Source organism: Stigmatopora argus, chromosome 1, assembly GCF_051989625.1.
Source record: "Stigmatopora argus isolate UIUO_Sarg chromosome 1, RoL_Sarg_1.0, whole genome shotgun sequence".
NCBI classification, from domain to species: domain Eukaryota; kingdom Metazoa; phylum Chordata; class Actinopteri; order Syngnathiformes; family Syngnathidae; genus Stigmatopora; species Stigmatopora argus.
Window position 1 is genome coordinate 21,525,073 of NC_135387.1, and position 22,541 is coordinate 21,547,613.

General features: G+C 39.5%; 1 protein-coding gene across 1 annotated transcript; it reads right to left on the bottom strand.

Moving 5' to 3' along the window:
- Positions 1–3,956: 3,956 nt before the first annotated feature.
- Positions 3,957–19,967, bottom strand: ngfa (nerve growth factor a (beta polypeptide)). Its single transcript, XM_077608308.1, has 3 exons — positions 19,811–19,967; positions 5,428–5,556; positions 3,957–4,792 (listed from the first exon to the last, which is right to left on the bottom strand). Exon 3 carries the CDS (start codon positions 4,779–4,781, stop codon positions 3,957–3,959), a length of 825 nt encoding a protein of 274 aa, XP_077464434.1. The 5' UTR covers positions 4,782–4,792; positions 5,428–5,556; positions 19,811–19,967.
- Positions 19,968–22,541: the final 2,574 nt, after the last annotated feature.

Here is a 22,541-nt window from a genome sequence, read left to right on the forward strand (position 1 = left end):
ACGTCTTTCCAGACCGCCCACTTCTATAGTGCAGTGGGAGGGAGTGCTCCAGAGGTGGGGGGACTGCAATGTGGTTTTGGCAAATGTTCACAAAGGAGAGGAACAAAATGATCCCCCTTTAATTTCCCAGATAGACTTTAATAGATCACAGCCAAAGCTGAAATAATATGAAGACACATTAAATGTGACTGGGGCACATTAATAAAAGCACATTCTTGTTTTAAAATAAGAAAATCCTTATGTGGATATCCTTCTGCCCTGTATGTTCATGCATAAAATAATTATGCAAAACAGCTTTCTTAATGGTTGAACTGCTTCAGCTCGTTTCAAAAGAGTAAATCATCCACCCATTAATAAAACATTAAAGTACAAAGGAACACTCTCAAAAGAATTAAGCTTATATGGAAGAAATTTGCATTAAAATGCAACCGCAGCGCATGCATTTTCCATGGCGGTACAGCAATGTCAAAACAAAGAGGTATTAAAGATTTTTTTTAAAACAACCAAAGTTTTGTTCTCTAGCTTCTAAACACATTTAAACCAAATTTTAAAGTTATGATGAAAATGGCAAAGGCACGATGGTTAGCATGTAGCCTAGTGCTTTTTCTTGCCAAATAAATTGAATTGAATTGAATGTGTGAGTTTTCAGATAAAGGCTTCAATTCTGGGCTCTGGCTTTCCGATGGGGAGTTTGTATGTTCTCCCAATGCCTTCATGGGTTTTCTCTGGGTATTCCAGTTTTGGAATCGGGTCCATCTAACTAGGATTAGTGGCATGCACAATGAATTAAAAAAATGAATTATTGAATTCATTGGTTCCTTGTGTGTCACTGAAAATAATCAGCACTAGCAGGTCCAACGTAAATATCACCCGGGGAAACAAACAGTATCTCATCTTATCTCACTGAGAAATGTGGCCATGCTTTGAATATGTTCTTGTCGAGGAACAAAGCCGAGATGAACCCTGTGTGTGTAGGGGGGGCTTACAGAATTAGGTGATGCATGTTGTGTGTGTGTATCATTGACAGGCAGCTTTGTAAATGGTGAATCAACTAAGATCTCAACCTCCTGAAACTCTCAGATTAGCTTTCATATGAAGAAAAAGTGGGAAGTAAACAAAACAATACGCTTTTTTTCTGTGACTTGACCAGAATATTTTTTAAAAATGGACAAACTGGTAAAGTTGGAGAGAAACTTGTGATTTTTGTGTGCACTCCCAAGCATGAGAAAAACAATACTGTATACAGATTAAAAATCTTTATGAAATTATAGCGCAACCTACAAACATTGCTGCACTGAGAGAGAGGCCTAAGGTGACTAGACTCGATTGAATTCTATTCCAAGTCACATGTAAGGCCACATTTTTTCCACTTCAAAACAGTTTTGCCCCCCTACCTGGTACCACAGTGACCTTTTCCTCTGAGGTCATTGCTGATGACAGACCAATCTTGACAATGATGAGGGCCCCCCGCTAAAGTCACATCAATATTTAAACACCCATATTTCACTGTTTTCGTGTTCTATTTGTGATTTGAGATCAAATAGTCATGTCATTTAAATATGCAAGAGAGCTGTCACTTTGTTTGAGTTCAAAACCGGGTGAGACCCCATTTGAGAATGTATAATGCCATCTGCTGGTGGTACTGCAACTATGCAGCTTGACAGCGTTTCACATACATTAACTGCAAATGTAGGTGAAAACAACAAAGAGTAACCTTAACCCAGGGGTAGGGAACCTATGGCTGGGGAGCCACATGTGGCTCTTTTGATGGGTGCATATGGCTCTGAGCTAAAATGGAAATTGGTGGTGAGAGAGTCCCGAACGCACCAATAGGAAAGTCACGTACGCACTGTGGCATTGATTTATTTTTTTCATTAGTCTTCTGCATCTATTCTCTCATTGATACTCATTGATATTCATTGATTAGCAACAGCATATTGTTGTCAAAATAATTTGGAGACTTTTTGTACTTTAAAAGTGGTAAAATGACTAAAAAATGTGCGCATTTTCATGTATTTTGACTTTTTAAATTGTGAGTATGGCTCTGAAGGAATAACATTTGAAAATAGGAATTGTTTATGCCTCTCTCTTTCAAAAAGGTTCCCGACCCCTGCCTTAACCTATGAAAATACACATAAAAACATTCTCCAACGCTTTTATTGCATGGTAGAATCTTACTTATAATACTTGTTCATTATTTATTAACTGTCGTCAGGGAATACTTTGCCGGGCTCTTTGCGTACAATTTAGTTTATAGTTTCCTTCAGGGGTGTGCAAACTATTCCACAAAGGGGTGCGGTTTTTTGATACAACCCATTAAGAAGGCACCTTTTAGTGTAATCAGTGGATTGCAGTCAGGTGCTTCTTGATTTCTGCAAAAATATCATTGTTTCTTGTCCCCCCAATGAAGTCAGTTGTTTTTATAGGAAAATGCTTATTAATTGTTGTTTAGGAAAGTGGAACAAGATGAACATTGTCGAAATAAACCTCTATTTTTTTTCTTGTCCAGTGGAAGGATGAATTTAGTAATTGGACACATACAAGGAGCTGGTAAGTAGTTTATGCTATTGTTTTATTCTGAATATTTTCCTCAAGACTGCTTTGACTAAGTGACAACAGAGGAGTGGCCAATGAGTTGGGTTGTATTTTGAGCTAAATTGTAGTAAAATATACCTGTGTTAGATGGTTAGGGTGTGGATGAGCTGCCCTAGTCAATGGCATGGGAATCAAAAACAAGGTTTTGTTGTCCTGGCTGGCTTCATCAAAAGTGCAGTTTAAAAAAAGGATAAGTTTCATAAAATAAATGAATTAAATTATTAGATTTTCAATCACCAGGTTTGTAGAGTCGAGGGTCATAAAGGTAAGAGATTTACCATTCAGTACATCCTATGTGAACGGAGCCCAAGATGCTCCCATGTGTTCATTTTCTGTCTTACTGTGTTATGTTGCTTCTGCCTTTGGTTTGAAATCGTATAGAACAATCGGGACTTCTGGCCAACTTTCAATTTTGCTTTCGTGATAAAACTTAGAAGAATTCATCTAGATACTCTGTTTCAATTGATGCATATGCCCTCTGCTGGCTCTTATACTCTTGTGATGAGCTAATTGCTTTGTTTATTGAATTAATGGTAACAGATTCTAAAAGTACTCAAGTGAGACAAGTCCTCATCTTTGTGCACAGTGATTCTAATTGATTCGATTTGCATCACTTCATCGTTTTACAGGTGTACCCTCTAGAAATAAGTACAGTGTTGTACCTCTCTTGGTTGAGACCCTATTTGGAAAGTCTTGGTGTTATTTTGGTTGTAACTCCCCAAAGTCCCGGTCTTCACTCGGTCGCCGGTCAGATGGTCTTCTCTCGTTCTCAAATTAAAAGGGTCTTGGTCTGGTCTTGCTCTTATATAGTGAGGTCAAGAGTTCAACACGAAGGATGGATTGAGGACAATGAAACAGTAACCTGATTATCGGAGTGAAAAAGGAGCACATAAAGCCAATAAAAAAACTGTTGAATTGGTCATTTTCTTTTATCCATCATTCATGTGAAAATTCTGAATGTGCATATTTAAAACTGACAAAACAAACCAGGCAAGGACAGATGTGTTGAATAAATAACATTAAGGACAACAACAACAAAACAACAACAGCTGTTCATTTTAAGTGTGTATATACACACACACACACTCACATACATATACTGTATAATTTCATACTTTACTGTAAAACCCATAAATATAACATGCAGTCCCTATTAGGACTTTTTGGGCTGAGGTAGGGTGAGGGGCAGGGGGGCCACGGGGCTGAAACGAAGAAGCCCTGTCTGTACCCATGTGTATTTGTGTGTAAGTGTGAGGGTGGGGACTAGGAATACAGTATTGGCAATAAAGACGTAGTGGTCGTTCAGGTAAAATTTGTAGGCTCGGTTAATAGCTGGGTAGGCCAGGGCCAACCCCACCCAGTCAGTGTCCCAGCCGGCCCGCCCAAGACTTCCTGCTGAGTACGCACACGCATGCCGCGTTGATGCGTATGAAACGCCAAGCTGTCCGTTCTTTGAAGCTAGTGAGGGCACTCACAAATATGTGTGTGTTGGTGCAATAGGAGTTCCAGTGGCGACTGTCAATGCCGAGACAGCCCGAATTGCCCGCTTTGGAGCCCTGTTTGCCACCTCGCCCCCCCGTCTTTCCTCCCTTTACTAATCCCGTGGCCCTTCGCGTTGGGGTCCGGCAGGTGGTCTCATAGAAGAATTGCTTCTTCACCACATTGTTGATTGTGACGTTGGGCAGCACGGTCACTTCATTCCCAGCGATGTCTGTGGCCCGGGTCATGTTGCCCACCCAGGTGTTAATGCTGTCGCACACCGAGTACTCTCCTCTGTGCATGTTGTGCAACCCTGCTCTGCGCTTCACTCGAATCCCCCGCACTCCTTCAATGTCATAGCCCTCGCCCTCCAGGGCGTCGTGTGAGGGCAGTACTTCACTGAAGACAACCCTCGGTGAGGAACGGTACCGTCTCTTGGAAAAAAGCTTGGGGTCAACCACAGCTACGGAGGGGTCAGGTATGTGCGCGGCTTCCCGGTGACGCCGCTTGGTCCTGTGGTGGCTGGTCCTGTGAACATCAGCTGTCAGCAAGGCTGTCTGGCGCTGCTGTCCGATTTGGTGATTGGCTTTCGTCTGTTGTCCCGCTTTGTGGTTGGCTTTCCCGGCAAACTGGGCCAGTCCACCTCCCATGTTCAGTACAGCCTGGGCGCCAATCAGGAGGACCAGGACCAGTGGTGACGACCTCATGGGCACACGTCCTGAGAACAATGCAGTAGATTAAACATTTTTCTAAACATTGCTCAATTCAATGTAAGGCTACTCGACATGTTTCTCCACAATTTTTTTCCAACCGTGATCGGACTATATAAATATGAAGTGCTGACTGACACTGACTGGTATAGTACGTATTTTAATTGTATCCCCAAGGGTAACATTTTATTTGATTTTTGTGTGTGTGTGTGTGCCGTTTTAGACATCACATAGCTATTCCACACTCACTGGCTGGTTAAGTTGAGATGTTTGAATGGGGGCGCAGCTCAAGTTGTGCCCCTGAGCAGTTTCAAATGGGGATTCAATTGCTGCTAACATCCACAGGTGTCAACTTTGCCTTACTCCTATTTCTTTATTCAAGTTTACCATTTTCCATTTGACATGACTTTCCTCTAAAATCAGCGAGCATGTTTCAATATTTATTTTGTTTGCTTGGCAATTTAGCCCCTGAGGCCTGTATTCTTCTTTAGACACTCAGTATATGGGGTAACATAGTAGTAGTGTAATGTTTTTTTTATTTTTATTTTTTGTTGCATGTTAGGAAATGGAAAACATATACATACTACTCTGTTTTTGGCAGTCCAACCAAGCAAACACCATTTTCACCCCCAAAAAGACGCACCTGTGGAATAAGTCCAGTTAAAGTGGGAGCCCACAGTGGACTCTCTCTCTCTCTCTCTCAAGTGCAGGCCGGCCCCCTCATGCCTGCCATCTGGACCCCCCCGAACCACAGCTCCGCGACACGCAGAAACTATTAAGAAGAAAACCAAACACACATTTACAATTCATAATTTAGGCTTCCGAATATTAAATAATTTGTAAAGTCTCAAAAGTATTGATGCTAATTTAGCCCACTGTGACCTATTGAAGATGGGACATATTTTTCATCTCAGGCAAGTAGTACAGACTTGACAGTATATGAAGATCACAAATATTTTAAGTTTCTGTGGCTCTATCCACGAAAACAAACAATAAACAACACACTTGTCAAAGCTGGTATGCCATTGTCGTAAAAAGAATCACAAGTGAGTAAATATTTTAGGATAGATTGTAGTTGGAGATTAACATATCAGGGTTACTGTATTTTCTTTACACTTGACTTCTCACTTCACATACAGAGAAGAGACTTTTTGCCTTTGTAGAGTTTACCCTTGTCATGCATTAGAATGCTCGTTATCTCATACTTTGCTTCATCAGTTTTCACAAATGCACTCAGGCCCATCACATGAGATACATTACACTCTCTCTGGTGTGAAATAAGCACAGTGCACAAAACTGTTCTTTCATTAAAAAAATCCTTAGTTTTGATTTTTGATTTGTTGAAGGGCTGACTGGATCTCAACAGACTAGTCATTCAAATGAAGATCACCTTCACAGAGCATCATTGTCAGGCTTTGATCTGCATACTTATTATTTAAAAAATATTTCTTTTTCATAATGTTGAACAAAAATCGACCATGAAAGATTGTTTATTAACATTTATTGAGCCAAATCACATACAGTATCTAAAATCTGAAAAAATATGTGCTTCTTGATGGTCCTAGAATCACCCACTGACCCTCATTTTCCATTTCCAATAATTTTTCCGCGGCCCTGTGGGGCGAGTGGTTAGCCCCTCGGCCTCACAGCTCTGGGATCCTGGGTTCAAGTCCAGGTTGGTCCACTTGTGTGGAGTTTCCATGTTCGCCACGGGCTTGTGTGGGTTTCCTCCGGGTACTCCAGATTCCCAAAACATGTATGATAGGCTTATTGGACACTCTAAATTTCCCCTAGGTATGATTGTGAGCGTGAATGTTTGTTTGTCTCCTTGTGCCCTGCGATGGGCTGGCCACCAATTCAGGGTGTCCCCCACCTCTGGCCCGGAGTCAGCTGGGATTGGCTCCAGCACCCCCCGCGACCCTAATGAGGATAAAGCAGTTAAGAAAATGAGATAAGAGGATAATTTTTCCAATAGTTCCCTTCAAACTGTCTTGCGTTTCTTTTACACAAGGGGGCACAAAAACCCTATACAAATGACATTAGTATTTATATTTCATGAAGCCAAAAGAGAACCGCTTCATATAAAGTTTTTCATTTGGAAAGGAGCATTGTTTGATAAATTCCACCCTGTGCATCTCAACATTGTACATTGCAGAAAACACCCCTGCATACAACCAAAGTATAAAAGTCCTGGAACGAATTGTATTTATCCATGACGTATTTATTTTGTTCATGTCACTATAAGCCGCCGGCAAAGATTGTTGAACAGAGATCTGTTTTTAGGATGAATTATGGTAAATTGGAATGTTTTCCAAGGCACACATGCCAAATACCAGTTCTAAAAAACAGACCAAAAGAGATGTAGTCTTTATTACTGCAATGAATATTTCCCTACTTCCAAATATGTATAATATGAGTATTTTTTGAGCTACCACTGTTTTGGCTTTAACACAATGGAGGCAAAAATGGAGCTGGTCCAAACATGCAATTGGTTGATTGATCCAGGCTGACGTGTAGCTCCCTCCGACAAAAAGAAAAAAAGAAAAAATCCACGGTGAGCCAAGAGACCTGTAATGGTAAAAATATGTGGCTTGTGTTTAAAGCCATTGGAGTTATCTCAAATGCTGCTGTGGGAGCACAGGGGTCAGTGTGCTTTTGAGCTCACCCCTGATTTAGAGGATTAATTCCTCACCCCATCATTGGGCTGTTTCAGTCACTCTGAAACACAAAGACGAAGTAAGGACATCATAACAAATGCTGAATCGCCCACCACACCTGCATAAACAACCTCGTAAGATGCTCCTGAGGTTTTAAGATTTCCGGAACGGGAGTTTGGCCGTGCTCCCGATGCTGCGTGCTTGGTTTTATTGTTTATTGAAACCAAACAGTTTCACTGTGGAAATAGTTTGCTTACTGTGATTTTTAAAGGGTAATGTTTCAACCACAATGTATGTATACTAAATACATCTGGAACCGAAAACAACTCCGAATGGTCCATTGAATGAATTTTTTTCCCACATTCAACATCACAATATCATCATGTGCAGCTAATCAAGGTGAGACAGAATGGTCTGCGAGTCTGTTTTGGTAATGGTCTAAAGATGGACACCAAATAGTCTTGCTCCCATGTACCATTCCACTTATAACAAAGGTTCTCCATAAACAAATTTGAAAACATTTCACCAGTGACCACCCCACGATGCTTCACATTACATTAATATAGCCCAGCATAAACAAAGGAGTTATACAATATGGCTTTTATGAGTCATACCTTGTATGGTCTAAATTGGCACCATAGAGGATGTTTATGACTTTCTGTCCCTTCTCTCTTACTGTAAATCAGGACCATTTGCTTGCTGTGACTCACCAAGACCCTCATCAACAGATATTTCCTTTCATCGCGTTTTTATCAAAACAATGCATAACAGAAGACGTAATATGGGCCTACAGTCACGTTGCTGCTTGTTCACGACCTGCGAAAATATTCAATAAGGAACAAATTACTTGGCCTACATTGACACATCCTGACTGTGTGGAATGAGGTGATGATCACCAATTTGCATTTGGTTTGTTGGTTCGCCGCTTGTTTGACTTTTGCATCCGGCAAAATGTCTGAATGTGTTGGTGGTCAAGAGCATGATGAAATAAACTGTCGCATTGAACAGTTCTAAAGAAGCTTGTCAACAGCTTACACGAGCAAACATACCTCACGTCGGTGGGTGCCGACAGCAGCCCCAGATAATCAGACGGCGTGAAAGTGAGGCTGACAGTCGTGGCAATAGAGCGAGGAAATGGAGAGGAAGTCAAATGTTTTCGCCGCGTCTCTCGTCAAACGAGTTCAAGGCACTTCCTCCGTCTGTCTTCCACAGGAAATTATTATTTGGGTGATGATTGTCCGATCGACACACCCGCTTTCACATCCACACCCTCTGGGACTCTAAATCTTTCCATCAGTCGTGGATATCGAAGACCAATTAATATTCATTTTGGGGTGAATATGAATGACATCCACACGTTTGCGTTATGGGACAATGAGGAGGAATTGACCTTGTATGTCTAAACCAAACTGAATTCCGAACTGTATTAGAAATCTCTCTTTGATGGGAAGAAAATGAGAAATGTTTAGACAAGTCACCTCTTTGAAATTAATGCCACATTAATACAAGTCGCCCATATGGTTCTTATTATTCAAACTGATGTCATGCAACATCTGGTGCATCAATGCAATATTAAGCAAAAATCTCCCAGTATTTTTTTTTTTAGGATTATTACCATTTGGAAAAAGTGATAAATTAAAGATGAAATATAATTCAACATAATTCAAACAAAGGCCTTTCAGTTTATTTATTTTTTATTATTATTATGTTTTCTTTTTGTATTTAGTTCACTGCTTTTTCCCACTCTGTGTTGGTTCATACTATTGCTACCACATATCACGTTTCTTGTCGCTCCTTTTAAAAAAGCTGCACTCTGATTACGTCAAAATGTTGAATATAGAAATATGGAAAAGATTTACCTTTGATTTCATCATTTAATCCCTTCAACATTCAATCACAGTATTAATATTTCGTGCTTATTGCAACATTAACAACTCCAATGTTTATCCCGCTTTTACTTTCAATTTTATAATTGCAGTTGAATTACTGTCTAAACTACAAGACGTGGTTGCTTTTATATCATCTAACTGCGTGGCTTGGCAGCGGCCAGTTGGCTTGTTCGCTCTATACTATTCAAACTATTTATTCCTCTAGCTATACAAGGCTTTCGGCATCTACACAGCCACAATTGCATTCCCCAAGATGAGTGGGCGTGTAGCAACTGAAATAGACAGATACAGTACATGAATGATGAAAAATGACCCCAGGCCACATTTTGCAGATAAAGTGATTGCCTTTCAACTGGTATTTTCGCCAATTGAAAAGTGACTTGGAAATCAAACTGAAACCAGGTCACAAACAAACACAAAATGCAATCATATTTATAAGGAGACACGAGATCATAATGTTCAAATTCCTAAACCGACACCTCCTGGAGCAGCAAATCTGTTAACATTTTAATAAAATGTATCAAACATATCAAACTTTTGTGTTCCTGGGAACCAATGCCTTAATAAAAACAAAGCACTGGGCTCAATCTTGTGGATTTTTCTGGTATATTAGTATTTTAAAATTTTACAACAAATGAAATATGCTAGTGGTTAGTGCTTCCACCGCATAGTTGGCAGGCTTATCCTTTTCTCAGAGTCGGGCTTATTCCTCCATTCCCAAATCAAATAAAAATATTCATTTTACACTGACATTTTACACGTTTATTATAGGTCAAGCCAATGGTTGTTTACTTGACCATATGTGGCCTGCAAATGAGCAGTCCAGGATGCACCCTACCCCTCACCTGCAGTCAGCTGCAATAGTTTCTAACACACTTGTGACTTTAATGAGATAAAAAAGTTTGCTTTTTCCCCCCAGTGACCTTCCATTCATTTTCTGACAGCTGAACCCTGTCAGACTTTTAACCAAGACCCCAGTAAAGCGCAATAATATTTTAATCAACAAAACAATATAGCTTAATTTATGCATTACTTAGACGTTTCAGATATCGATGTAGATCTGAATCCCAACACTCGCTATTTTTTCTTTTGATGTTTAGTGTTGGGGGGGGAAAAAATCATATATCCCGTAATTGGAGGTTTCAAATATCCATTTAGATCTGATTTCCAACACATCCACGGGAAAAAAAGGCTATTGCTTAAGAAATTTTAAATGGATTAAAGTTCTGCCAAAATCCCACATGATCATCATCATCTACATTAATGCAATTTCACGTCGACTTCTAAATTGATTATGATTACATGTGAAATGCGGAAAACAAGCCTAAAATGCAAAATCTTCATCAAAACAGAACAACAAGGAGGTTCCCTGACCTCAATGCTTTTTCATTTTGTTGTTACAAACAATCGTATGTTACACTTGACTTCGTGCCCAGGTGAAGAAAAAAATCCTGTTCATATGGGATTTGTTCTCAATTCATTGCAGACAGCGCAAACATTCAACAGCATACTTCGCCACGTACATGTTCATCTCGGATGCCGATGTGTTGACCAAAAGATCATTTGGTCAAACATACTTTAGTTGTATACTGTACAGTACTGAAATAAGATATGGAGCCCATGAGTTTAAAGTCAGTCAATTAGGAGCACTCGGCAAGGACTCAACACAACTTTTGTGGGGCCAGACAACATTCTAGGTAGCAGAAATATTTAACTGCAGCTCTCTCCCTACCTGGCAGAAAAACACAGCAGTTTGAAGTACTCATAAAGGAAGCTTGCGCTTACCTTAATGATGCATTATTTAATGTAGCTGATTAGTTTGCTGAATTTCATTTAAAATGAAATAGATTCCTTGAAAAGCACTTTATGTAATTCCACTAATGAATTTTGCTTCCATGATTGTATATTCTAAACCTGTAGTTCACTGTTAACAACTCTGATTCAGTTGCAGCTGTTATACCCATTTTCATGCCTGTTCCAGGTTTTGCATCTTTCCCAGGTAACATATTTCTTTGATAAATAACGTAGTATGCCCTTATATAATATGGCTTTGTTTATTGCAGACAAATTGAATTGTAGGCTTTCTTGCATAACAACAGGCTCAGTATAAATTCATCATGCTCTGAATGCGATGACACATTATTGAAAATAATCTCTCAACTTGTTTTATATCCCTATAATAAACTTGACTTCTGTTTTGCATCGTAAAGAGAATCCAGACATGAGAGGTTATGCTGGCCGTGAACCAAAACCTCATTCGAAACACCATCACCGTGCTAATGAGGCCTTCTATGCTTCATCATCCACTTGTCGGAGCCAAGCCTATCCCACTTCCTGATGACTCGCCCAGTACCAGAACAGCACTCATTGGAGTACAATGCTTAACGCGTTTTCCAGACTTTTTGTTTTCTTCCGACCTTCACATCGAAGGATCTGCTCAAGACAAGTATTAAATCTTCCAATATGACTCCCCCTTGCTGATTAGAATTTGAGTGTTTCAGTATAAAGCCAGCTTCTCCTTGAGACCCAGAGAATGAAGAAGAGGGAGAGGAAGGAGTCAGAAATATCAAGGGATGGGGAGAGGCAACAAGCAACAGAGGGTGGACAATGAACAGATAAAGGAACATTTGTAAACTAAGAAATATATGTGCAATATCGTACTTAGGGACACATTATCTTATATTTAATCTAACAACAAAATCTTTGTTCCACCTGTCAGCAAGGTCCACTAAAGCTGTTTCAGCATATGTTGCATATTTAGTCATGGAATCCCAGAGAGCAAACCCGCCAACTTTAGAATCTGACCACTCAAATTTTTTTAGATGAAGATTAATGACTAAACACAAATGTGTCACTCAGATTTTTTCTTTCATTGCTCCTTATGGTCTCATGTTTGGACTGTCTAATAGGCATAATATAGACACTGGAAAATTGAATCAGCTTCAGGTTTGAATTAATTCCTGAAAATTACAAAAAAAAGAACACAAGGAAAACCCCTACAATAAGCAGTCATACTGTGCAGAGGGTGTGTTCCTGCTGTTTAGCAAAATTTAATAACTCTTGAATCGGGAAATTTATGAGTATATATTATGGCACTGATTCAATCGAGGATTACCTGGAAATTTCGAAAAAAGACAACACCAGAGTACACGATCCATGGCCTTATGCCCAATGTCACCTTTTAGTTTGATTAATTCATGTTTCCAAATAGTAGTTATTTGGTGTTTTATATAATCCATTTATTGTAGAGCTATATTATGTGTTGTTAAAAACGCATTTTGGGGGAAAATGACATAATAACAGCACCAAGGAAGACTAATCCCAAACCACCTTCTGCATCTTGGGACACGTCATTTTTTCCATGACGCCTGTCTTACGCTGTGCTGACATCTGATGCAAGGAGCGGGGGAGGGGACCCATGCATGAAATAGGTATGTTATGCGTCATACATTACGGCAAGTATGCATGCATGGCTTTCTTTGAATATTTACTCTCCTACGTAACGAGGAATTAAAGGGAGTACAGATTGATTGAAGAGATAAAGCAGAGCAGAGGATATTTATTTACATTTATAGAAATGAATTGCACACAAACTTGAAAGTCTTTTATAACAACAAATCAAGGTGCAGACTCTCATATCAAGTTACATTATAATGTATTGGTACTTATATGGAGGGAAAGACTGCATGCAGAGTCAGAAGTTTATTTGCTTATTTGGCAATAGTTATTTAAGAATTTTTTTGTGGATAAAGTTGTTGTCTTCACTTTCATGTCACATGTTAACAAATAGCTTGCTTCTTTTTATTGACCTGGTTGCAGGAACAAAGAAAATTCTTTGGGGTATATCCTGTAAGTTTGCGTGTAGGACTTGTACGGAGTCGGACGAAAAATATAGCTGTTTTATTAGAGTTTATTAGGAGTCATGAGATTTCTGTGCAAATAAATCTTTCACAGGTTCAAACTGAATGATTGGGTAGTCTCTCTTCATGGCTCCCCTTGCCCTCTGTGGTCTTTGGTAATAAACCACCTTGTAATGACTCTCGATTTCAATTCAGTTTTTATTGCTTCCACTTTTTTTTTTCGACTACAGTCGGCCTCTTTTTCTTGAAGACAGGTCGTTTTCTTTTCTGTGTGGTCTCCACATCGTTCTGTCATCTCTTCCCGCCTGCTTCCACGCTGCTGGGTCCTAATCTCCTACACCCCCAACCGTAACTGTGTCTTGCTCCCCCTCAAACTGATGCCAACCACCTGTCTGAGTGGGACCTCCCAGGCCCGCACTCCGTCTGTTCGCGGCATGCCATATTCGCTTGTGAGCATATCTACACCCAAAAGACGTAAAGCTCCCAGTATGACCCGGAGTTAAAGCACAGATGGTTTAATATTTACTGATGTGAGTTGAGGCGTCACTGAGGATATAGCTGACAAAAATGTCTTCCTCTAAAAAACCCGTGGAAATCAAGCAAGGGGTACAAAAGTACCTACTTCCTATAGCTAATAACTATTCTTTACTAATTTCCAGTTGTGTAGGAGACAATGACTCCTTGTCAACCCTAGTATGTATTCCAGGTTGACATAATCCAAATAAGTGAATGATGTGCGGCTGCATTTGTGCGAGGAGACTTGGGGCTAAGGCGTGTGTGTGTTTGATGTGTATCCAAAACAAACATACTTATGCTCACATATGTAGACACTTGTCACAGACATGTATAGACCGCACTCCTCAAGAATCACTTTTCTCCTGTCTACAATTGATCATACTTTCCCCTGATGACTAGTATAACATTATGTAAATGTCATCTGCTACTACCACCAACAAACCCCAAAAAATCTTCAGAATGTGACTGATAAATTATATATTCCTTCCTTGTCCCCGTGACCGGACGTTTGGTCGCCGGACTTTTGGTCGCCGGACTTTTGGTTGCTGGACGTTTGGTCGCGGACGTTTGGTCGCGGACGTTTGGTCGCCCGGACCCAAACAACGGGCGACCAAACGTCCGGCGACCAAACGCCCGGCGACCAAACGTCCGGCGACCAAAAGTCCGGCGACAAAACAAAGTAAAACAACACGGTCTACGCATCAATCGAAGCCAACAATGGCCCTGAGCAGTTTCACTGAGCGGACGTGTGAGTGTATAAGAGTTTGTATGTACATGCGTTGTCCCTTTAAGAAGCTACGTCAGTCACTGTCTTAACAAGTTCTCCAACAAAAAACAATAAAAGTCCGGGAAATTTGGAGCTTTTCTTTAGCCTAATAATTAATAGGGCATTAAGTATGACTAAATAATAATTTGCAGTTTGTATTTAGGGAATTTGAGCAACAATTTTAAATGGTAATTATCAATAACCTTCCGGGCGACCAAACGTCCGGCGACCAAACGTCCGGCGACCAAAAGTCCGGCGACCAAACGTCCGGCGACCAAAAGTCCGGCGACCAAACGTCCGAGTACCCTTGTCCCAGCCAAAAACAGGCACCCTGAATTGGTTGCCAGCCAAAGAGATTAGCAACCATGCATGCACACACTCATACTTGGCCACTATTTAGAGTGTCCAATCAACCACCAAGCATTTTTCTTAGAATGAAGAAAACCCATGTAGGCATGGGTGGGAATCCACCAGGGATTGAAACCTCGATATCCCTCTCTCTTGGTGGATGTGCTAACCATTGTTCCACCATGCCACCTCAAAAATAAATTGTTTTAATGTAAATGTTTCACAGCTTTAGACAAAACAAAAAAATGCTTGGGTCCTGGTAGCAGCAAGTCAATTTTGTGTCCAAACAAGAAATAGGTGATATGCCATCTACGTGAGGATGTCAACAGCACTTCAGAGAAACATTTGAAAACGGAATAGCATAGTTGGACTACAACAGTGTAATTTAGTTGGAATAATTTCAAATTTCTACACCAATTAGCCGATTTACGGTCACACCGCAGACGTGGGAGGAATCAACAGATTCCATGTTTGGTGGTCAACTCTCAAAACAGGCGCAGAACACATGTGCCTAGGTGAATACTTAAAAAAAAAAGAAAGAGGCACAACAGGCAAATATATATTGCATCTGTCATAGCCATCAGAATTGTTGAATGCAAATCTGTACACTACAATTAGTGGTTTCTCATGAATACACAGATTTTTTTAGAGCTGGGAAATCAGGTTTATATGGGTAACATATGGGTCCAAATATTTTTTTCTATTGTTGTGATCTTGAAACTGACGTATTTATTCTCGTTAGCATTGTGATTTTCTGTTTGCGGACTTGATCGCTAAGTTTACAATTCAAAGTTTAAACAATATTTTTCTGTCTGCGCAACTTATTCACCCTCATTCTCCAACCAACCAATCAGAGCCTAAGCATTCACATCTGTGGCTCATTTTGTCAATGAACATGAATGATTTTATTTCATTTCCCTGCTATTGTTTTTGATTTTATTGATTCACTCTCTCTGTTTTATCCCGTTTTTTTTTCATCTTATATTATTCACAACTGGTTCTGTTCATGCTATTTGCATGTTTTCCTAGTTACAATGCCATTTTGAGCCATAGTTTATCTTCCCATTTGTGTAGCAACCTCAAATTATCCCATGATGTGTTTATAAAAGTAGTGAAACACAGATGGCCACTAAAAAGAATTTGCAAGATGCAGTGCATTAACGCAGAATAAAAAAAACATAAAATCTCAACTAAGATGGGTTGATGGCATTAACTTAAAAAATATGACAAACTTTTTCACATTTTTTCAAAATTAAGTATTTTTACTTGATACGAAACAGTTATTAATACTAGAATCCAGCATCTGAAGTTAAATCCCAACAATAATATGGTAAATATAGCGTATTTAACAGCCCAAGATTGAAAACTGAGGATGACGATGACGTTTAAAAATGTATTTAATGGTTAAAAGTTAATGACAGTGCAACATGCTAACTCATTCATTGTGGGAAATACAGTAACTGAAATATTTTGATCTTGGCCTGGGTGAACAACAAATGGCACAAGAAAACAGCATATTCCATGATACTTTGGTCCAATACAAAGGAGAAAAAAAGTTGAGAAGTTTATAAAGGAGGCAGTGACAGAAATGATTGCTTGCGTCTTGCTCTCACCGACCTCCAGATCTCAGTTTCTCTCCACCAACAAATAGTGTAACCCTGAAGTCGAACTCTGACCTGTAACCTCTCCGCTGATCACAGTTAGAACACCTCAAATGGTTTACCTTACACCATATGTTCAGAGCCCACACACATTTTTTTTAGATGTACATTGACGTAAATTTTACAGGATAATCAGACAAGCATGGTATAACAAAGGACAACAGGCAATACTACCGGTAACACAAATAATCACACCAAGCAAAAAGACCAGAAAAGGAAATGAAGTTCAAGAGAAAAATAATCTATCTGATCCAGCATTGCCTCATTTTTAATGATTTTTATCCTATTGTATTTCTTCCTATTGGTTGATATTTTTCTGATACATAGAGGGCCGTGGGATTTTTTTTCCAGAGTTCTTTAGTTACTAGTTGTTTATATATTTCTTTAAATGCTCTTTGTAGGAATGCATTTTCATGCCTCAGACTGGATCACTTCAAAATGCTTGAGGCAATTTAAACAGAAGATGTTGTTTTGGTAGCCAGTGCGGCTGTTAAGGAAACAGTGAGGATAGAGAGAGTGTGGTTGAAAGCAGCATGGTGCAAAAAATAACAACGTGATTTAAGTTGTCAGCACTCTGGAAAAATCATGCTGACAAGTTGGAATAATTTACTTGCAACCAATTCGCAGGTTTGTCAAACTGGGTTTAAGAAAAGGACAGATTGTTTGGGTAGTTGTAACAAGTCATTCATACAATAGACACAAAGCATTAATGGTTTACAGGTCATTCCAACTAATGTGAATGTGAATATATGAGTGTTTTACCTCAATAAAAAATCACCTGAGATGAAAATGTCTCTCTTACATCTGATCATCATTGATGTGCCCCATGAATGGGTATATACTGACTGCAAGAAAAAAGTAATCACATAACATGTGATTTGATGCGTGTTTCACATGCAACTGGCACTCTCCCAGATGTAAAACCATCTTGTGCCACTGCTTGCCAGTTGTTAGACTACTTCATCCAGATCTAGTATTCAGTAAAAATAATTACGATCACTGTTCTAAATCAATACAAAATTTTACATGACTGCGAGTGTCGCCATAGTGCTTTAAATAAAAGACACAGTTATAAGGTCATTACTACTATGGCCATGTTCAAATGCATTTCTACTACTAAACTTGCATTTTCATTATTTTAAGTACTGGGGTCTTTTTATTATACTACCAACTAAACTCTAAAAATGATCAATTTGTATCAATAATGTATGAAGATGAGAGAAATGCACAAAAAAATCAAATGATTTATTAAGCCATTAAAATGAATATCAAACACACGTAGAAATCTTTGCTGTTGTTGTTCATTTTCAGCACCTTATGCTGTTCAGTGTCACAAAGAAACTTGAAAACATCCCAGCTAGCTGCCTGCATTCTCAATCATGTGCACACCTACAGTCACTGAGCAAGCATCACTCCCATGCCTGCTGCTTACAGGTTTTTCAGTGGCATTCCATCCTTTCTGCTTTTTAAAATTGGCAGATAAATGGCCGCTCATTAAGAAGCATCTCGGGTGATATCGGACATTTACTGCACAGGTGAAAGTAGAGTCAAAATTGAAGTGGCCTTCTAAAAGACCCGAAAACTCAAACTTTCTAATTGATATATTATTGTTGTTGTTGTTGTTTCATTTTATTTTTAGGCAACCCTCCTAGCCTCTTCAATGCAAGCCTAAACTGTGAGTCAGTTTCAAAAGAAACCTGAGTTGGTCGTGAATAATCATAGACATCTTTGTCTGCACTGGAAAACTGTCCATCTGCCTTGCATTCACACCTGTTTTTTTATTTGTTTACTGCAGTTTAGGTTTAAGAATTGGTCTAAAGGAAACAGGAACAATGGTTCAAGTCAGAGATCAATGAAAAAGTCAAAGCTTTTAGCTTTTATCTGCAGTAGCAAGCATTAAGAGCGGATGGCACCAATTAAAATACACTGAATAAACTTATAACATGGACATTATTACTTTGTTAATAGAAACCAAATATATTTCTTTCATTTGTCATTACACTATTTTAGATTTACTTTATTATGTTTCTCTTACTTCTCATACTAGGCAATATCAGTTTACACTCTGCTGCATATTTTTGTCATATTTTTCTCACATGTCTCGCATAAAGCCAGACCACACGTATGAGAAAATTGAAGCAAGAGAAAGATAGTCCCCCTTTGCAGCAGTAACCACAGCTGCTGTTCTGGAAAGAGTTTGACTAGATTTCAATGTTTCTGTTGGATCTTTGGAGGGTTCAGATGACGCCTGTGTTGGGAGAGAAAGTGTGGATCATTCATTCTATTTTGATATGTTGACGTGAAAGACTTTCATGTACTTGGAGACCAAATGCATCTGAGTTACTGGGTTGTGGACACTGACAAAGGTAATTCTCAAATTTGTTTAGAAATGTTTAAAAAATGGCAAAAAGTTATTCTCTGTGGCTTTAATGACAGTGAATTGAATTGAATGCTTTTATTGTCATTATACGAGTATATTGAGATGTAAAGCTTTTAAATGCAAGTCAACAAAATGATGCGTTCTTGTGTTTAACTGAGCCTCAATACCTTAGAATTTTTATAAAATTCCTTTCCTGTCAAAGTCAGAAAAGGAATTCCCTGGCTGGAAGGAGTGGCAGGCATGAGGTCGTGCTTCAACACACACACACTTGAACGCAAGCAGATGGGGGAAAAATACATGCAGTATACCTGTCAAGGTATAAACGGCAACAGCCAGCTTAGAGTCTGCAGCTAGGCCCCACCCAGAGAAGCACGAGGGGGAACCTCAACAGCATATTTCAAATCGGACATTGGAGCTCATCACAATCTACAAGCCCTTCAAGGGTTGTGTAATTTGAGCAGAGAGAGAGAGAGAGAGAGACAGACAGAGAGAGGGAGAGAGAGAGAGAATGAGACGGAGAGCAACAGAAAGGGGGAGAGACGTATAGATAGAAAATAAAAGGTGAGGGAGAAAGAAGGTAACCTGATGTCTGAGGGGTTTTCAGTATACTAAGCTGCTTCCAATTGAGGTTTGGAGAAAGCCATTTACTCAGTCTTCTCCTAACCAGGTCCCTATTTTGTTTATTACAAATATGAGTGTCTGATTTATTATTTGAAAAGGTGAAATTCATCATCCCACCTAATTTGTTGACTGAGACCCAAGTAATTGGTATGCTTTGAAGTTTCTCTCATTAGCTGAAAACTTATGCTGAACACACTGTCAATTCAGAGCCTCTGTTTTTACTTAATAACAGGTGTTGGGGAGTCTAAAAGCCAGCATCTCTGCAACTTTTCTTTTCTCTGTCCATGATTCACAGCATACTTGCTTATATTTAAAATGAAAAACTCACCAGACTGTTAATGCTCCTTCCCCTTCTATCCCCAGTGAGTGAAAAGTTCCAGAAAAATGTATGTATTGTTATATTCCACCACACTCTCTTCAAAAAATGATGCCAAAGTCAGGTCCTTCTCGTGATCTTAGAGCTGTCCATCCAGAACTGTGGCCATTCACCTCTGTCTGTCCCTCTCCCACACTCTATGGAAAATGGCTTGTTCTAAAACTTTAGTAACAAGAGTCCCAATCCTGCACCCTCCCTACTTCTGTTTCCTACACAGGTCCTAGTGCCGACTTCTCCCATTTGCTGCCACAAAAGGAAAAACATTTAGAGTGAGAAATGAGAAACAATGTCATTCATTCAAATACATTTAGCCTTCTCTAAACTAATCTGTGGCTTAATTAAATAAGGAAAATGTCAAATGTAATGAACATGTTTCTCAGGTTTGCCTATGCTGGTGTCACGGACGATATAAAAAGCACATTTGGCATCAGCATAGTTTTTAGCATTAGAATTCCACGTTTTTCTTTTCCTGTTAGGTAAATTGACCATGCGGAAATTAATAAAACCACTCTCGTAAATCTCAGTATAAACATGAGTAGGGGTTCATATGCTTTGTCACAAAGGGTTCAAAGATTATAATGGTTGCATATCCCAAATACTGTTCCAGATGGACATATTTGGTGACAACTACAACAACTATGTCAGAAATCTGACGCAATATTCGTGCAATCTGAAAGTAAACCCTATTACTTGTTGAGGTCAATAGACAAAATCACCCTCTGCATCTTTAATAACCACTCGGCCAATTGCAGACACACCCGGCATTCATGTGGCCCTCACGTCTCTGCTGACTGCTACAGTGCCATTTCTATCTTGTTTTTGCATTATATTCTTCAAATGCTCTCTTCTGCTTCTGAGTGCTTCTGTCTTGCCCTTCTACTCTTTGACTCCAACTGTAACACTGCCAAAGGCCTTGGCCCTGACAGAGCAGGGAAGCACCCCTCCGCCCCCTTTTGCCGACAGATAGAAAAACGAGAGAAAGGAATGATTGTGTGTCAGTGTCATCCCTCTCCCCTCTCTTTGAAAAGGATGAATTTCATCTCCAACAAGTGATCATCTCGAGAGATCACATCTTGAGTTGATCTTTTGCTGCTAATAAACTTCCATAGGTGCATATCAGTACCACAAAAATTCCAAAGGTGCTAACCTAAAGGGGGGTTGTCTCTCTGCTATTGACTGACACATCTGACATAAAACGCTAATGAGCATTTGACTAATGTGGCTCTGTGTGGCTAAGCTTATGTCACTGTCAGATTTGCCCAGGCCCTTGTTATCAGGCGACGGGTTGAAAGGGGAAACCCCCAGACGGCGGACTTTGCCCTCACACTACTCTGAAAATGATTCAGGGTGAGAATTGCTAAGGAAGGGGGAGGGCAAACGCTGGGGTGGTAGTACGACGACGAGGTCAGATTTGTGCTATAATGCTCATATTTCACACTTTGTGTTGGCAATACAGCTTCAGATAGAAGCATACAGAGATCATCTCAAAGCAGGTCTCGCTGGATGGAAAGTTTGGTAAACTTTGGTTTGTTTAAAAAAAGACCAACAAAACAAAGTAACATGCCTTCAGGGAACCGATGAGCAATTAATTATTTTAACACTGCATGCATGCATGCACATGCACAGTAATAATTGTGATGAGTCATAATCAATTTACAGCTCTATAAATTCCTGTAACTTCCTGCAAGAACTTGAACTTATTTTTAAGGCTCTCATTCATATTGACTTGGTTTGAGTCATTTCTGTTCATGAGTAAGTCTTAGTCCGTGCTCAGTTGTGGTCTTAATTTACAGGGGCTTATCATATTCATGATATTAAACAGGGGCGGACATTAAGGGTGCAGGTGATGCGGCTGCATCTGGGCTCGGCCCGCTAGAGGGCTCAGGTGGGAGAGGGGAGAGTCTAAAAAGCATGTCTGATGAAGTGTCGCACTTCATTGGTTTGCGTAAAGGGGGAAATATATCACAGCTTGCAAAAAACTCTCAGCTAATACCACGCCAACCAGCTAATACAGTTAAGACGTGTGGTGCCTAAACAGTTTGAGCTGCATCGAGGCAGCCGTGTGGATAAATCATTTATCAAACTTACATACTTATAGTGCACCCTTTTTTTATCAATAAAAATGGATGTTTGCGCACAACGTTCGCAATTATAGAAACCCTGATAGATTCCAACTTATGTAAAGTATAATGAAGCAAAAAAAATGCACATCATATCTAAAGGCACTGTAGCTCTTCTGGTGTTGTGTTCTTTCATTTTTTTCTATTTTGGAGTCAGACAAAGCTTTTGGTCACGCAAAATGGAATGCAGTATAACCTGTTTCCCCCCTGCTACCTTGCTACCAATATCGTATTTACCTGATATCCTTGCCGCACAGCCAAGATGCCGAAGAATGATGCATGTGGCCTTCTCCTTTTCGTTGAAATAATTGAGTTTCCCCACTACTCGGCAGCGGAAGGGCCTATGTCCGATTATTATTATTATTATTATTATTATTATTATTATTATTATTATTATACTACAGCAAATAAATACAAAATTCAGTTTTTTTAAATTTAATTCTTATGATTTATTCTGCTGAGATGCACTTGATCAAAATATTGCAATTTCTTCAAAGGGACTATAATTGTACAACGTCTGGTCAAAAATTTCCTTTGCACAGGGTTTCCCCGAGTAGGCAACC

Bases quoted from the DNA above. Each gene is read 5' to 3' on its own strand.
- ngfa (XM_077608308.1), bottom strand. From the start codon at position 4,781: ATGAGGTCGTCACCACTGGTCCTGGTCCTCCTGATTGGCGCCCAGGCT.